Source organism: Dendropsophus ebraccatus, chromosome 7 (assembly GCF_027789765.1).
Source record: "Dendropsophus ebraccatus isolate aDenEbr1 chromosome 7, aDenEbr1.pat, whole genome shotgun sequence".
NCBI lineage: Eukaryota > Metazoa > Chordata > Amphibia > Anura > Hylidae > Dendropsophus > Dendropsophus ebraccatus.
The window spans coordinates 60,078,331-60,095,326 of record NC_091460.1 but is presented as its reverse complement, the minus strand read 5'-3'; the positions used below and the strand labels follow the sequence as shown (position 1 = coordinate 60,095,326).

The 16,996-nt window shown below is 47.1% G+C and overlaps 1 protein-coding gene across 2 annotated transcripts in view; it reads left to right on the top strand.

Moving 5' to 3' along the window:
- TEC (tec protein tyrosine kinase) overlaps positions 1 to 16,996 on the top strand; it is a 78,325-nt gene that overhangs the window by 5,193 nt on the left and 56,136 nt on the right. Inside the window, exon 2 of one of the 2 annotated variants that reach the window (XM_069977594.1) lies at positions 12,729 to 12,800. The exons of the other annotated variant lie outside the window; for it this stretch is intronic. Coding sequence (XP_069833695.1) covers positions 12,793 to 12,800 — 8 coding nt within the window. The 5' untranslated portion in view covers positions 12,729 to 12,792. The remainder of the gene's footprint in view (positions 1 to 12,728; positions 12,801 to 16,996) is intronic. 2 annotated transcript variants of the gene reach the window in all.

Below are 16,996 nucleotides of genomic sequence, written 5' to 3'. Positions count from 1 at the left end.
CCTATGTGTGTAGACAAGGAAGTGTGCAACATCATTTTATCAATTAAACTTACAGGAAGTACATTTAGTATATACAATGTAAGCCACCATTGTCTCTGCTGCAAACTCCCCTGTCACAAGGGACTGGCTGATCATCTGAGGAATCAGGGATGTTCATCTGTTGTTATTGAAGGTTTCCTTCATATTATTACCATCTCAGACCATGAGAGAGAATTCCTTCCTAGAGACCTCCAACACCAAAGGTTATATTGTAATAATGCATTATAACTCCTTAGGAAGAATATTGCCTTATATGTGTCTCTACAACAAACACTTCAACATGTGTGTCCCATACTAACGTTTGGGTTATCAAGCGAAGGCTAAGCTCATCTTGGATTTTCTCTGCACAAAATGGAGCCAGACAGTCTGCTGCACAGCAGACACCACGGGATCCCACTGACTTTAATGGGGTTCATGAGGTTCCTGACTGGTGTCTGCTTATTAAAGGTTTGACTTGTTCATGTTCCTGGTGATATCCCTTCCATTGGCTGTCCTGGAAGTATACCTTCAGAGACAAGATGTATACTTGTACTTCTGAGATGGCCTAGGGAATGAAGTAGAGCACTAGGTAGGACCTTTTTGGCTCTTCGGATAACACCTCTAGGGTGCCTTTACACCTACCGTATCGCAGCAGAAAATCCGCTGCGGATCCGCAGCAGATCCGCAGCAGATTTAACTAAATGAATGAACACAGCATTAAATACGCACTGTCAAATCCGCTGCGGATCCGCAGCAGATTTGTAAGTGCGGATTTAGTGCTGTGTTCATTCATTTAGTTAAATCCGCTGCGGATCTGCTGCGGATCCGCAGCGGATTTTCTGCTGCGATACGGTAGGTGTGAAGGCACCCTTAAGCAGGATTTGAGCTGTGAGAAATATACTTCCTGCATCCCTTTTTTGTCTGCTCCAGTCCTGTAAATGAACAGACTCTGTGACAGAGCTCTGTGGATAGAGCTCCAACACAGTTGTGAAATTACCCTAAGGCTGGGTTGACACATACTGACTTGCAGCGGAAATCTCACTGCGAGTTTAGCAGCGAGATCCGCTATGAGTTAAGGTCTTGGCAGGTCCCTGGGATTACATACTCGCAGTGGTCTGAAAGACTGCTGCGAGTATGCATACCTCCCAACTTTTGCTGGGAGGAAAGAGGGACAGTCACAGCAATGTGTCACGCCCCCTATAGCCACGCCCCCATAGCCACACCTCCATAACTGCATCACCTGTTACCATTATATAGGAAACAAATATTACCACAAGATCTTCACCGCATAGTGACTTATCCCCCCCATACCATTACTACATAACATCCACTATACACAGAGCAGTTCTCTCCCTCAGCACTGACCATATAGCAGTAGATGAGGCTGTACACCTGCAGACCTTATAGGTGATTATATTGCAGGTATTCAGTCACTCACAGGGGACGTCTTCTCTTGTTGATCACTTTTGTGGTTCTTCGCCATTATGCACGGCCATCTTGAAAACCTCTCCGGCCATCTGCGAGACAAACATTTTAGGCTCCTGTCTCCAGTATCATCCTCATCTGCTTTACAGTAACTCTCTGTGCCCCATATGGTACAGACCCCTCTGTGCCTCCATATCCCACTGTAGTAACCCCCATCTCCCCATAGGACACACTGTAGTAACCCCCATCTCCCCATAGGACACACTGTAGTAACCTCCCCCTCCCCATAGGTCCAACTGTAGTAACCCCTATCTCCCCATAGGTCCCCCTCCCCCTAGTTAATCCCACTGTAGTAACCCCCCATCTCCCCATAGGACACACTGTAGTAACCCCCATCTCCCCATAGGACACACTGTAGTAACCCCCATCTCCCCATAGGTCCCCCTCCCCCTAGTTAATCCCACTGTAGTAACCCCCATCTTCCCATAGGACACACTGTAGTAACCCCCATCTCCCCATAGGACTAGTAACCCCCATCTCCCCCACACACTGTAGCAATCCCCCCCTCTCCCTAGTAAATCCCCCGTAGTAATCCCCCATTTGTTAATCCCACTGTAGTATCCCCCCCTCATCATAGGTCCCACTGTAGTAATCCCCCCTCTCATCATAGGTCCCCCTGTAGTAATCCCCCCCACCATAGGTCCCACTGTAGTAATCCCCCCACCATAGGTCCCAGTTTAGTATCCACCCCCCCCCCCCCCACTTCCAGGCAGACCCATCCCTAATAGAAAATAATAAAAAAATATACTCACCTAGTCAGGGATCAGTCACAGAGCTGTCTGTCTTCTCCCAGCTGCTGCTGTGGTCACAGGTAGTCAGGGACAGAGCAGGAGAGAGCAGATAGGGTCACACAGCTCCCTGCCCCCGCAGCTCACAGCTCCAGCCCTGCGGCTCCTGCTTTCCTCTTCTCTCCGACCTTTCACTGACCTGTCACGTCACCAGCAGCCGCGGCAGCAGACAGGAGATAACAGGAGAGAAGAGGAATGCAGGTACCGTGCGGGGCTGGAGCAGAGAGCTTCCGGGGCAGTAGCTGACCTGTGTGTGAGGCTGTGTGCTTCAGAAGTTCTCTGCATGTCTGCTCCCTGAAGCCATCTGACACTGTCAGCAGCCGCAGGAGCCGCCGACACTGTCAGATGGCTTCAGGGATGCCTGTGGGACACAGGGGGGCCGTTCCGGGACAGCGGGACATCACCTGAAAATCGGGACTGTCCCGCTTGATCCGGGACGGTTGGGAGGTATGAGTAAGTAATGCAGCCGCCCCTTTAAACCCCTTCGGCTGACGCTCGGCTCCCGCTGTCTGTGTATACATTACCTGTCTCCTTGCTGCACGGGGTGCCGGCGTCCTGCTCTCCTGCCCAGCCAACCAGTGGCTGCGGCTGGACAACACACTGAGCGGGAGAGCAGGACGCCGGGACCCCGTGCAGCAAGGAGACAGGCAATGTATACAGAGACAGCGGGAGCTGAGCGGCAGCCGAAGGGGTTAAGGGAGTGGAGTGGCTGCTTTACATACTCGAAGCGGTCTTTCAGACCGCTGCGAGTATGTAATGCAGCCGCCCCCTTATGTCCCTTATGTAGTCCTAGGGACCTGCCAGGACCTTAACTTTCCACTGCAGGTCGGTATGTGCTGAAGATCTCTCACTGTCCTCATCCCGCTGCGAGTATGTAAAAGTCAGCCCCCTAACTCCCCACAGCCCGGTGCATACATTACCGAGTCCGCACTCCAGCTTGCTTTGGGTGCTCCCGGCATCTGGATGTCCCGCTCAGCCAATCACTGAATATGTAATCTCATTGAAAGTGACAGTGAATATAACAGGGATGATGGTATTGGGCCAGAAATGTATGTGAGACAGGCAGAGGGCATTAAAAAAGAAGGAAGTCACCAGTAGGTTTTGATTATCTGCCATAGAGGTTCCGTTAATAATCTGTCAGTGCAGCCGATTTATAAGACCTTTTACTGGAGGATGGGGGGAGGTGGTTAGTACAGGCAGCCAGAATTTTATCACTTTATTGCTCTCTAGCTGTGTGAAGGGACAAAGAGAATTTGGAGCTCTGTATCAGAATGACTGATCTTTGAACCCTTTAACAGGTGGTATTTTGCTGTGCACTTGGTGGAAAATTCTGTTCTTTCTTTTAAAGGGAACCTATCACCCCCCCGTGCCGGGGTGACAGGCTCCCGACCCCCCGTTAGAGCCCCCTATACTCGCCTAATCCCGCCGGGTCCCGCTTCTGGAGGTGGTCGGGTGACGGAGATCTCAGCCGCTGCAGCCCGACGCACGCTGAGAGTCCAACACCCATAGAGAATGACAGGAGAGTCCAGCGCTCCGTCATTCTCTATGAGCGTTGGACTCATCTCTCAGCGCGCACGTCGGGCTGCAGCGGCTGAGATCTCCGTCACCCGACCACCTCCAGAAGCGGGATTAGGTGAGTATAGGGGGCTCTAACGGGGGGTTGGGAGCCTGTCACCTAGACACGGGGGGGGTGACAGGTTCCCTTTAACAACCTAAAATCATCTAGGCCAAAATTTCAGTTATATTCAGTCCCCATACTTATTGTCATGTAAGTGACAGATTTTTTTCTGCTCAGCTGCACAGAGAGATTTATCTGACAGATTTTTGAAGCCAAAGCCAGGAATGCATTTGAAAAGAGGAGAAATCTCAGTCTTTCCTTTATGACCTGTTCTCTCTTCATAGTCTGTTCCTGGCTTTGGCTCCAAAAATCTGTCAGATAAATCTCTCTGTGTAAAGGCACCCTTAGTTAAGATAATTTCCCTTGACGGCCCTTACATGTTACATTTGATTGCTGGAAAGGGGTTTTTCGTAGAAGTGTACTCACCCCCCATCCGCAGGTCCCTACACTTATCATGTGGAGGGGCACCACACCCCTAATCTAAGAGTGACATTTTGAATGTACAACCCATATGTCAACCAAGTTCCAAATTATCACTCTACTTTAATAAATGTGTTTAATCCAGTAGGGAAAGAAGCCCACATGCATTAAAAACCCCAATGGTTTCTTAGGACTCCTGTGTGCCCCTTAGTTGAATGGAATGGCAGACTGGCATGCTGTCTCTTCAGTCTACTGTATGGGTTGGGTAAAGATGGCCTAGTACAGTGCTTTCCTATCTCTGGCTTATAGGGTTGAATTGAGTGGAAGTGCCTATGTGTGATCCCAGCTCCATTCAAATGTGGGGTTCACAGGATCCCCGTCCTCATGGTCAGTGAGGCTCACATTGGTGAGAGCCGCCAATGATGGGACACTCATCAGCTATCCCCTAGATAGGTAGTAAGTGTCCTTTGTGGGAAAACCCTTCAGGTCAGTGTGTAGCTGGAGAACATGCTACATGAAACAGGTTGTTCAAATTGCAGTGTACTAGGATTTGCCAATAATACACATTTAGGGTATAAACCCACACACCGTATATGCAGCGTATTTACTGCTGCGATACTCAGCAAACTCGCAGCAAAATCGCAGCAAAATCGCAGCAAAATCGCAGCAGATTAGATCTAAATAACTGAACACAGCATCAAATCTGTACCAACAAATCTGCTGCGTATTTGTTGCATATCTGCTGCATATACGGTGTGTGGGTTTATACCCTTATGGCATATTAGTAGTATATGCCATCAATATCTTATTGGTGGAATCCAACTGTTGGTTCTACAGAGTGAAGCAGAATATGGCAACGTATTATGTATTATGTCTAGTGCAGGTGAGAAAAAGCTGCTTCTAGTGCACTAACTTTTATTGTTGTGTATAAGAGGATGTTGGGGATAGAACTCAGCTACTGGATATGTGTGAGCACCAGCACTAGACACTTTAGGTGGACTTTCTAAAAGGAGATTAAAAGATCAAAAAGGGGTGACATAACAAGTATGTTGCACCAACAAGTACAGGAGCATTTTTAATATATTACAACTTAAAGTCACACATTTACAGGAACATGGTCGAATAGAGTACATTAATATATTAGTGGGATGGTACCAGGGCTGTGGAGTCGGAGTTGGAGTCAGAGTCGGAGCTAGTTTTGGCTGGAGTCAGAGTCAGAAAAAAAGTACCGACTTCGACTCCAGCTTTAAAAAAAAATCCTAGAACGATTAAGAATTGAGTTTTAATATGAATTTTATAAGTTTTGCTCATCAATATATATTATGAGCAACATTCTAAAAGGACACTGGCCGTATTAGATAAGGGTGGTCGAGGAAAAGTTGTCGGTCACTATTTGGCAGCTGGAAGAGTCCATTGTGTGGGGGGAGATCTGTGCTGTTCTCTTCCTGGATGCTGGATGACTGTATATGAGCAGCAGTGTAATATGAAGATATCCTGTGTAATATAGAGAAGGAGGAGGAGAAGACATAAGTAGTGTAGCAGTAACCTCTGTCCTCAATGTGGTGTTTTTATTCAGTGTTCTATGGCTGCGTGTGTGCACTATGGCTGCAGCAGGCTGTGTGTGTGCTATGGCTGCAGCAGGCTGTGTGTGCTATGGCTGCAGCAGGCTGTGTGTGTGTGCTATGGCTGCAGCAGGCTGTGTGTGTGTGCTATGGCTGCAGCAGGCTGTGTGTGCGTGCTGTGACTGCAGCAGGCTGTGTGTGTGTGCTATGGCTGCAGCAGGCTGTGTGTGTGTGCTATGGCTGCAGCAGGCTGTGTGTGCTATGGCTGCAGCAGGCTGTGTGTGCATGCTATGGCTGCAGCAGGCTGTGTGTGTGCGTGCTATGGCTGCAGCAGGCTGTGTGTGCGTGCTGTGACTGCAGCAGGCTGTGTGTGTGCTGTGGCTGACCTCTATATCACAGGGATCTTGCATTGTTAGCAGTGTTACTGTATGAATGGTGAATATTTAGTTAGAAACATAGAGGATTGTCAGCAGGAAAAGATCACCTGCTCCTTCTAGTCTAGTTGTGAGTTTTTCAGGACATGGAGGACACACAGGAGAAAGCTGCTTTATATCTTTCCTCATTCCCTCAGAAGTCGCCCCAGGATCATGTAGGACATTAGGGAGAAGCTGCTGAGCCAGTGTGATAAATAACTCCCCTGGTATATGACTGGCCATTTATGAAGGAGCAGGAGTCGGAGTCGGTCCTGATAAAATTCAGGAGTCGGAGTTGGAGTCGGAGCTGCGGCTTACCAACTCCACACCCCTGGATGGTACCTTCTTACGCTAATCTTGACTGCTTTGGTTGCTGTTTGCCAACTCTTCAGAAAGGGTATGTCAACCTGGAAAAACAATTTTTCTCTGCAGAGATTGTAGTGCAGATTTTTAAATATGCAGAATGTCTATTTTTGCTGTGGATTACTTGCAGATATGACAGAATAAAAAAAGAAAAAAAAATGTTGCCAATCTCCTGTCACTCCCATGCCCACATTTCCTTGGTCGGTGTATACTTGATTATTATACGATGATTTGGCGTGCCATCAGATAGCTGGTGCAGCTAATCACAGGCTGCCGGGGTCACATTATTAGTGGAGATGGTTTAACAGGGATTAGTGGGGACATGAAAGCCTTGGGAATCGGTAAGGTGAGTATATTGCTCTTTTTCTGAGCTGTTTGAATCTGAAGAGGGAAATTCACACCAAAAGCTGTACAATTTGGTGCAGATTTCTCTTGCAGGTTTTTCCTGTGGATTCTTGGCAATCGGTCACATTAAACACACTGGATCATCTGCAGGCGGCATATTGTGGAACAGAAGGAGCCCAGCAGATTAATATAAAGTTTTGTAGGTCCTATCCAGTGGCTAGCAGTCATATATGGATGAACACTAAGGGCTATATTAGGTTCAGCGATCGCTTGTGTGGCCTTGCTGTACAAATGATTGAGACTTGTAAAGCCTCTGTAAACCGATCACAGAGATTAATGCTGGGTTTACACGGAACGATAATTCGCCCGATTTTGAAACAACGATTTGTTTTTTATAATGATCAGCGTTTAGATGGAGAAAAATCGTTAGAAGATTCATAAGAAAAATCGTTATTGCGATCGTTTTTAAGATCGCTTAAGCCCATCTTTCACATAAGGAGATTCTTAGAAAGACTGTTTACACGAAGCGATCTGCGAATTTTTAGTGAACGGCGAACGACGATTTGAGAACATGTTGAAAGATCAAAATGAACGATTTTTCGCTCATCGCTTGATCGTTTGCTGTGTTTACAAGGAACGATTATTGCTCAAATGCGATCGTTATAGCGAAAATTCGAGCGTAAATCGTTCCGTGGAAACGCAGCATTAGGGTCCATTTACACAGAAAGATTATCTGATTTGAAGCCAAAACCAGGAACAGACTATAAACAGAGATCAGGTCATAAAGGAAAGCCTGAGATTTCTTCTCTTTTCAAATCCATTCCTGGCTTTGGCTTCAACTCTTTGTCAGATGACCTTTCTGTGTAAAAGGGCCCTTAGTGTGTATACATAAATAGCTGCCAGCCACTGGATAGCACCACCCACTGCACTGGATAAATGTTCTATAACATGCTGCCTGCAGATTATACTGTGTGAGCCTTTTATGTTTTATATACACAAATATTGTGAATATATGAGTTGATCAAGAGTGTCCATGCACATTAAGGCCCCGTTCCCACTGAGCAAAGGTAGCGGAATTCCGCGACGGAATTGTCCGCCGCGGAATGCCGTTAGCCTCCCGCTCATAATGGGACTCTATGGGAGGCGCGCGCTCCTGCCCTGTCCGCGCTGAAGAATGAACATGTTCATTCTTCAGCGCGTACAGAGCAGCAGCGCGCGCCTCCCATAGACTCCCATTATGAGCAGGAGGCTAACGGCATTCCGCGGCGGACAATTCCGTCGCGGAATTCCGCTAGCTTTGCTCAGTGGGAACGGGGCCTAAGATCCAAGAGGAAATGGACTGACACTTGCTAAGGTTTTTTATTTTTCAGTTGGATTGACTGGCTGTATTTACACCTAAGGGCATTTCTATGAGGCTGTTTTCAGTAAAGGTTGTGCCTTCTAGCATTGGGGAAATCTACATTTCTTCCTGTGAAATGTTCCTATAATTGATATAGTGCCAGCATACCATAAAGAGAGCATTCACTTTAGCCCCTAGGCCATTGCCACAGCAAATATGTGCAGCTGTGCCATACATCTGTCTTGCAGAAACATACACATACTGCAGAAACTATTCATGTGTAGAGAAAGGGGGAGGTTCTGCTATCAGGAACTATTGTCACAAAGTACATATAGCTTTATATGATTCAAAACAGGTAGAAATAAGTAAATACTGAAGTAAGGTGCCAGTTAGTGTCATTGATGAATTGTGTAGCATGAAGCAGTTTATTTGAGGTAATCAGGGCAGTATAATTAGAGGGGTTCTCCAAAATTAAAATGAATATATAAAAAACATCAAGTTGTAAAGCAGATGTCTAGACACTGCTGTTAGAGCAGAGCTGTGGTTGGTAATGTAGACAATAAGCTGTCAACATTGGGAGGGAAAGAACAGCATATCCGGAGAAGTAAAAAATATTTATTTGATTCCTACAAGTACAGTGGTGCCTTGGATTACGAGCATAACTCGTTCCAGGACCGAATTTGTAATCAAAATCCACTCTTAAACCAAAGCAAATTTTCCCATATGAAATCACTGATATGCAGACAATTGGTTCCACCCCCCAAAATAATGATCTTATATTCTAAATAACATGTAGAACAGATGAAACAAACAATGAGAAACAGCTGAATATGTGATATTATAAGTTACTGTACAGTATAACAATAAGCATGTGGAGTATAATGTATAGTAAGTGCATAAACCTGAAAAAACAGCAGCAGTTTGTAGATACAGGATGGGAAGATCCCCATAATGCAGTAGCGTAGTACAACAGGCTAGAAGAGAGGTCTGTGTGATCACATGACAGCAATGGGAAAGGGGTGTGTGCTCATCATGGACCAATCAGGACTGACAGAAACTGCAGGAAGAGAGGGGTTACAGCTATGGAGAGATTACCTTCACCGTCCTGTCCCCTGATTCAAGCCCCAGCCTGAATTAAATCTGCTATAATTTGGAAGGTGAGGGAGACGTCCTGGGTCAGAGAACAGTGCTGTAGACCCCGCTATGCAGACCCCCCAGATAACACACCGTTTTACAGTTTCTGATACATCCTCCCATTCCTGAGATATGTGCGTTCATAGCTTTCCAATTCAGGGAAATGACATATAGAAATGAGCTTAATTTTAATAAAGTGGTTATCCAGCGCTACAAAAACATGCCCACTTTTGCACCTGTCTTGTCTCCAGATTGGGTGGGGTTTTGAAACTCTGTTCCATTAAAGTAAATGGAACTTAATTGCAAACCACACCTGAACTGGAGATAAGAGTGGTGCAACAGTGACCATGTTTTTGTAGCGCTGGATAACCACTTTAATGGGGATAAGTGGGTGTGATTATACAGTAAGGCACTGTGAATATTTTATATTGCGGGATGTGCATGCCTAATATGCCCCCTGACTGTATAATCACACCTATCACCTGATCTTTACTTCCATTGCTAAAGGTTCGTACCAAAGGTGTGTGATCTGGGCACCCTAAGTTTTGTAATCATAGTAAAATCTTTCAAAGGGTTAGCTACAGGCCCTCAATAAGAAAGATGTGACTTGTAATGGAGCACATCTCCTGTAACTGGACAGAAATCACAACTAGCCAGAAAGTGAAGCACACAGCCAAGTTCTTCTCCCTGCATATTCTAATGATTAGTGGGGGTCTGAACACCCAGAGCCTGACTGATCAAAACTGTTGAAATGCCTATGTGATAGAAACAACTTTTTAATTGTTTTCTTCTATAAAAAGCACCTGTTACGTGAAAGTGTTGAATTTAGAGAGTTGTGGACATGGATGACTTACACATCCTGTTACAGTGTCACACCCTCCATCTCTCCATACACTTCATTCATTGAAATAGAGTTGCTACTACGGTATATTATCTATAGCGATGCACCCCCACCCTCCATAACAATACATAACTAGGCAGATTAGGACTGTAGGAAAACTGAGCAAAAACCTGTGTATGAGCTGTTACAGTAACCATGCTTCTTATCACCCAGCTAAGAAATATTTAACTAGAATTGGGAGGACATCTCAACATAAAGATGGTTTGTGATTACATTGTGGTTTACGACACCAAAAACTGCTAGAAATAGATATTTCTTTTATCAGATTGTGGATGAAATGTTTTGTTATTGCTACAGTAATGAGTAGTTCTGCATAATGACTTAGGGTCCTATTACACAAAGCGATTTTTAACGATTAACGACTAACTATAAACGATCGCAAACGAGATTGTTTATTGTTAACCTGAAATCGTTCACCATATTACACAGAACGATAATCATTAGTTACGATTGTTACTGTGATCGTTATTGCGATCGGTACTACGATCATTTATTGCTTCTGATCCCAGTGAAACAATGAACAATGAGCAATTACACTGAACGATTAGTGAAAAAACGCGGAACTTGAGCGAACGAATGTGGAATTAGCGAGCGATTAACGATAATTTTAGGTTCAGATCTAAATCAACTATCAACGACATACGAATGATTTTTAAATCATTGCCTGCAATTACACAGAAGGATTATTGTTTAAATTCAAACGATTTAATGATTTTTCGCACGATAATCGTCCCGTGTAATAGGGCCCTTAGTTTATCATTAGAAATAGTCTCTATGTGGTATAAGTCGGCATACCAGCAGAAAGGTATATCAAGGAATACAGCTATCCATGCTATGCACATCCACTTTCATAGACCGTATGTTATGTACGAGTATATTTGTTCCTATCTATCGAATGTGTACTTCTATTTTGCTGGCTGGATAATGAACGCAATATATACATAATGGACCTAACATTGTTTATTGATGACTACATTTAAACCATTAAAGTAAATGGGCCTGCCACAAGTACACTGCTGTATGCTGATGTATACTACACATGTGTCCAAATCCACTTTATGAGATGTCTCTGTATAGTACAGAGACACCATCCAACTAAGTGTCTGTTTCTATCTTACACCTTATATGCTCAGCCGGGCAATGTGACTAATGGTTATTGGCACTATTGAATATAATATAATATTTATCAGTTATTTGAGCCTGTTATCTGTGAGTACACTTAAGTTTTACTTTACTGTCTCCATTGGATTTGCAGTCAATGCTGTATGTTGTAATGTGACAATGTAAGACTATCGTGTTCACCTTTTTGCAGTTTAATCGATGTTTTATGGGATGATCAGTTCCTTATGATTCCCTGATGAACCCGTATCTATTAGACAGGGAAAGGTGTAGAAACAATGGTAGCCTTTGAAATTTTTCTGATTATGTGTAAATAGTTGTCATTAATTTGGTGGTAGGGTTTTCATGTTTTGAGTGTGACACCTAGCCCTGGATTTATCAAAGGGTGTTAAAAAATAAATAAATATATATATATATATATATATATATATACACACTGCCCACAGCAACCATTCAAAGCTCCTCTTTCATGTATCCAGATCTGAAAGCTGAGCTGTGATTGGTTGCTATGTGCAGTTTACGCCAGTGTATATTTTACAGCCTTTGATAAATCTCCCCCATAGTGTTTATTATTTTATCCTTGCACCTAGATCAGGAAGGGAGCATCACTGTGGTTAAGGCCACCCTATTAAGTAGGTGGGTCACCCCAAAAGGCATTGCTAGTGTACAACACTCCCTGCTCTCTTCCCTTTCCACCATCTGCATTTCAACCAGTAGTGGTGCTTCCACCTCTGTGCAAGGTTTAGAGTGTTCTATTGTATTGTCATGTTGTATTGTATTGTCACATTAAATGTTATGTTTTATACCTTAATGTAGTTTTATGCAGTAATTTCTTGACTTTTTTTTACTACGGGTACTTATGTATAAATTGGCCTACAGAAAGCCATAATTGTTTCTGTAATATTCTTGTTAAAGACATTTTCCTGTTTACAATGCAGCTTAGATAGTCCTCTAAGGTGATGTTTAGGGTAAAGAAACAGAGCACGCTGACCCCACCACAGGCAGCAATACCTTCTAGTATAAAGAACCCACAAAAGCCTTAGAAAAGTGATGAAAAGTTGAATAAAAACTAATTTTTGGTGCTGACGTGCCCCACTGAACATAGTAACATGGCTGAGTTTATTAAATAACTAGGAGTTTTTTTTCCCCCTATGCATAGAATTGTTTTTTGGTTAGTAATAACTAAGGTGAGTCAAAAGTCTCAGGACACCATTTTATTTCAGAACCAAAGATCTGCACTCCTGACACTGCCTAGAAGCGTCCCAGAATTCACACCCTGATTCTCTTATGGTTCGGTAAGCAGGACAGTTTTTCAAAAATCATATCTGTTGGCAACTTTACATTATTTGCTATATATTTGTGCATAGTATGGTTTACAGTTTTAAGCAATGGCATGCATTGGTAGTCCTAGCTATTTGACCAAAGTTTGACCTAACTTTCAAATCAACTGGTTTCAGAAAGTTATATAGATTTGTATTTTACTTCCATTTAAAAAATCTCAAGTCTTCCAATACCTATCAGCTGCTGTATGTTCTGCAGGAAATGTTGTTTTATTTACATTCAGAAACAGTGCTCTCTTCTGCCACCTCTGTCCGAGACAGGAACCAGAGCAGTAGCAAATTTCCATAGAAACCCTCTCCTGCTCGGGACAGTTCCTGTCCACTAGTCCACTAATTTCACAGTATTGTACATAAGATGCAAACCTTAGAATACTGATAGGGGGATATTTGTAAATACATGAGAACCCCCTTCTTACCACCATTTAAACACAAACCATTTCTACAACCTGCTGTATATTCAATCTTCACCAGAAAACATTTTCTAATGTTCACTGGTTCAACAATGGCACAGTAAGTGGTAAACTACCATCTGTTGTATCACAAATTGATACACATTTACATACCTTGTGTAACGCCTGGAGTAGTGGATCCACTGGACCGGCACCAGCGATGGCACAAACCTCACCAGGGAGCGGAGTCTAAGGGGCCGCTGGTTTTCACCAGAGCCCGCCGCAAGGCGGGATGGACTTGCTGCGGCAGGCGACCCCCAGGTCGCTACCCCTGGCTTGGTTGCTGGTGTCGGCAGGCGAGGCGTGGCAGGAGATGGCACAGGCAATGGTCTGCAGGTGAGAGCGCACGTGACAGGCTGGACACGGGAACAGGTGGAGTGACAGGGAAACAGGAACCAGGAACAGGGACTTGGGACCAGGTAACGGACAGGACTCAGGAACAGGGACTTGGGACCAGGTAACGGACAGGACACAGGAACAACAGGGAGCTGGGCCAAACGCTATGGGAAGCATGTAGAGGCTCCAACACAGGGGACAGGGCATGCTGGGATTTATAGGGGAGTGATTAGGTGCAACTACCAATTAGGAGCGCACTGCCCCTTTAAATCTGAGACAGCCGGCGCGCGCGCGCCCTAGGAGGCGGGGACGCGCGCGCCGGCCGGCACAGCGGGAGACAGGAGCGTGGAGAGGTGAGGCGCCCCCCGGGGCCGAGGTGATAGCAGCGCCGGGTCCCCGACTATGGACACCGGCTGCTGCATGGGGCAGGAAGCGGTCGCGGCGGCGGCCCGGAACGCGGGACGCCGCCGCGGCCGTGACAGTACCCCCCCCCTTTGGCCTCCCCCTCTTTCTTGCCTGCAGATGGCACAGGAAGCCACAAAGTCTTTGACATCTTGAAACAGACTAGGCCACCAGTAGTGGCGAGAGATCCGTTGGCCGGTCTTACGGACTCCAGGGTGCCCGGCCTCCAACGAGGAATGACCCCACTTCAAAATACCTCTTCGAAGCGCAGGGTGAACATGAGTCTTTCCGGGGGGTACTCTCTGAAGCGAGGAGGTGACGACTGGTGCTAGGCGATCAGGCGGTAAAACATGGCAAGGGACTGTGGGTCTGTGGACGAGGACCTTCTGTAAGTTCTCCCGGTGGTGAGAGGACTCGACCTTAGTCTTGGGTACGGAGAGAGGGTACACCTCGGCAGAGAAGGCATCCGCCGAGTCTTGGTCTTCTGCCGGTAGGTCGGGTAGAGGCTTGACTGGGACAGGAAACGACCTAGTACACTTGGTCTGAGGTGACCTGAGACACTGGTTGGAACAGTCCTGACCCCAACTGAGAATCTCCCCGGTTCTCCAGTCCAGTTGAGGGGCATGTTCTTGCAGCCACGGGAGTCCCAGGAGGACCGCGGGGGAAGAATGGGGCAGGACGTAGAAGGATATCTCTTCTTGATGTAAAGGACCCACCTGGAGGACTAAAGGTGCGGTCTGGTAGTACACACGGTCGGTAAGAATTTCGCCTGTGACCGAGGAGATAGACAGGGGCCTGGCTAGTCGGGTCACGGGTAGCCGCCATCTTTGGACCAATGTTGCCGCAATAAAACTGCCTGCTGACCCAGAATCGAGGAAGGCAGTAGTCTGATGATTTCGTCCTGAGAGAGTCTGGATGGAAACTGGCATAGACAGACTTGGAATGGTGGCATTCACACCTAGGGACACCTGTCCCACCGGACCTAGGTGCGAGCATTCTCCGGATGTTTGGGGACGTAGGGGACATCCCAGCCGGAAGTGATCGGAACCACCGCAATAGAGACAGAGATTCTGCTCCAGGCGCCGGATTCTTTCATCAGGCGTCAGGTGAGCCCGTTCCACCTGCATAGGAATCTCAGGAGAGGGTTGGGACATCGAAAGGTCAGGATTCTGGAAAACCGGCGCCAGCTGGGGATGGCGACGGGAACGGGTTAGTAAATGTTCATGCCGAACCTCCTCCTCCCTCTCCGAAAAACGAGTATCAACTCGGGTGGCCAGTAGAATGAGTTCGTTCAGGGAGGTAGGCAGGTCTCGGGCAGCGAGCACGTCTCTCACACGACTAGACAGGCCCTTCTTGAAGGTGGCCAATAGGGCGGCCTCGTTCCAGTCCAATTCGGCTGCCAGGGTGCGGAACTGGATGGCGTAGTCACCAACAGAGGAGCTGCCTTGAGAGAGGTTGAGGAGAGCAGTCTCGGCTGAAGAAGCACGGGCAGGTTCCTCAAAGACGGAGCGAAACTCGAATAGGAAGGCCCGGAGATTGGCAGCAACTGGATCATCACGGTCCCACAGTGGCGTGGCCCAGGCCAGGGCTCTACCTTCTAATAGGCTGATGATGAAAGCCACTTTAGAGCGCTCGGTGGAAAACTGACTACTCAAAAGTTCAATGTGCATGGTGCACTGAGTCAAGAATCCTCTGCACAACTTAGAGTCCCCAGAGTACTTGCTTGGGAGGGCCAGTCGGAGTGAAGAAGAAGCGTCAGGAGGTGGTGTGCGCTGGGCAGTAGTCTGCTGCTGTAAGGCGGCAGTGAGTTGCTGGATCTGCTGTGACTGCTTCTGGATTTGTTGCGCCTGCTGAGTGACCACTCTGGCGACATCACGGAGATCAGGCACCTCGCCGGGATCCATGGTTGGAGCCTACTGTAACGCCTGGAGTAGTGGATCCACTGGACCGGCACCAGCGATGGCACAAACCTCACCAGGGAGCGGAGTCTAAGGGGCCGCTGGTTTTCACCAGAGCCCGCCGCAAGGCGGGATGGACTTGCTGCGGCAGGCGACCCCCAGGTCGCTACCCCTGGCTTGGTTGCTGGTGTCGGCAGGCGAGGCGTGGCAGGAGATGGCACAGGCAATGGTCTGCAGGTGAGAGCGCACGTGACAGGCTGGACACGGGAACAGGTGGAGTGACAGGGAAACAGGAACCAGGAACAGGGACTTGGGACCAGGTAACGGACAGGACTCAGGAACAGGGACTTGGGACCAGGTAACGGACAGGACACAGGAACAACAGGGAGCTGGGCCAAACGCTATGGGAAGCATGTAGAGGCTCCAACACAGGGGACAGGGCATGCTGGGATTTATAGGGGAGTGATTAGGTGCAACTACCAATTAGGAGCGCACTGCCCCTTTAAATCTGAGACAGCCGGCGCGCGCGCGCCCTAGGAGGCGGGGACGCGCGCGCCGGCCGGCACAGCGGGAGACAGGAGCGTGGAGAGGTGAGGCGCCCCCCGGGGCCGAGGTGATAGCAGCGCCGGGTCCCCGACTATGGACACCGGCTGCTGCATGGGGCAGGAAGCGGTCGCGGCGGCGGCCCGGAACGCGGGACGCCGCCGCGGCCGTGACACCTTGTCACATAGTGGATAAGGTTGCAAAAAGAATGATCTATTCTTTATATTGGAAACATTTCCACCCTGTCCATTGAGTCTAATAAAACATTTTAGAGGAGAATTTTATAAAAAACAATTCATTCTCTATGGACGTCGGACTCATCTCTGATAATCAGCATAACGCGCGCACAGGGCTTCCAACAGCGATTTCTCGCCGGCGGGACCAGGCCCAGGAGCAGGACTTCATGGAAAGAGTAAGTATATAGGGCGCCACTGGGGGGATCAGACAGACTCTGCCCCGGTAACTGGGATTACAGGTCCTCTATAAAAGGGTAGTGCTGTCTAAGACATTTTTTCACTAAATA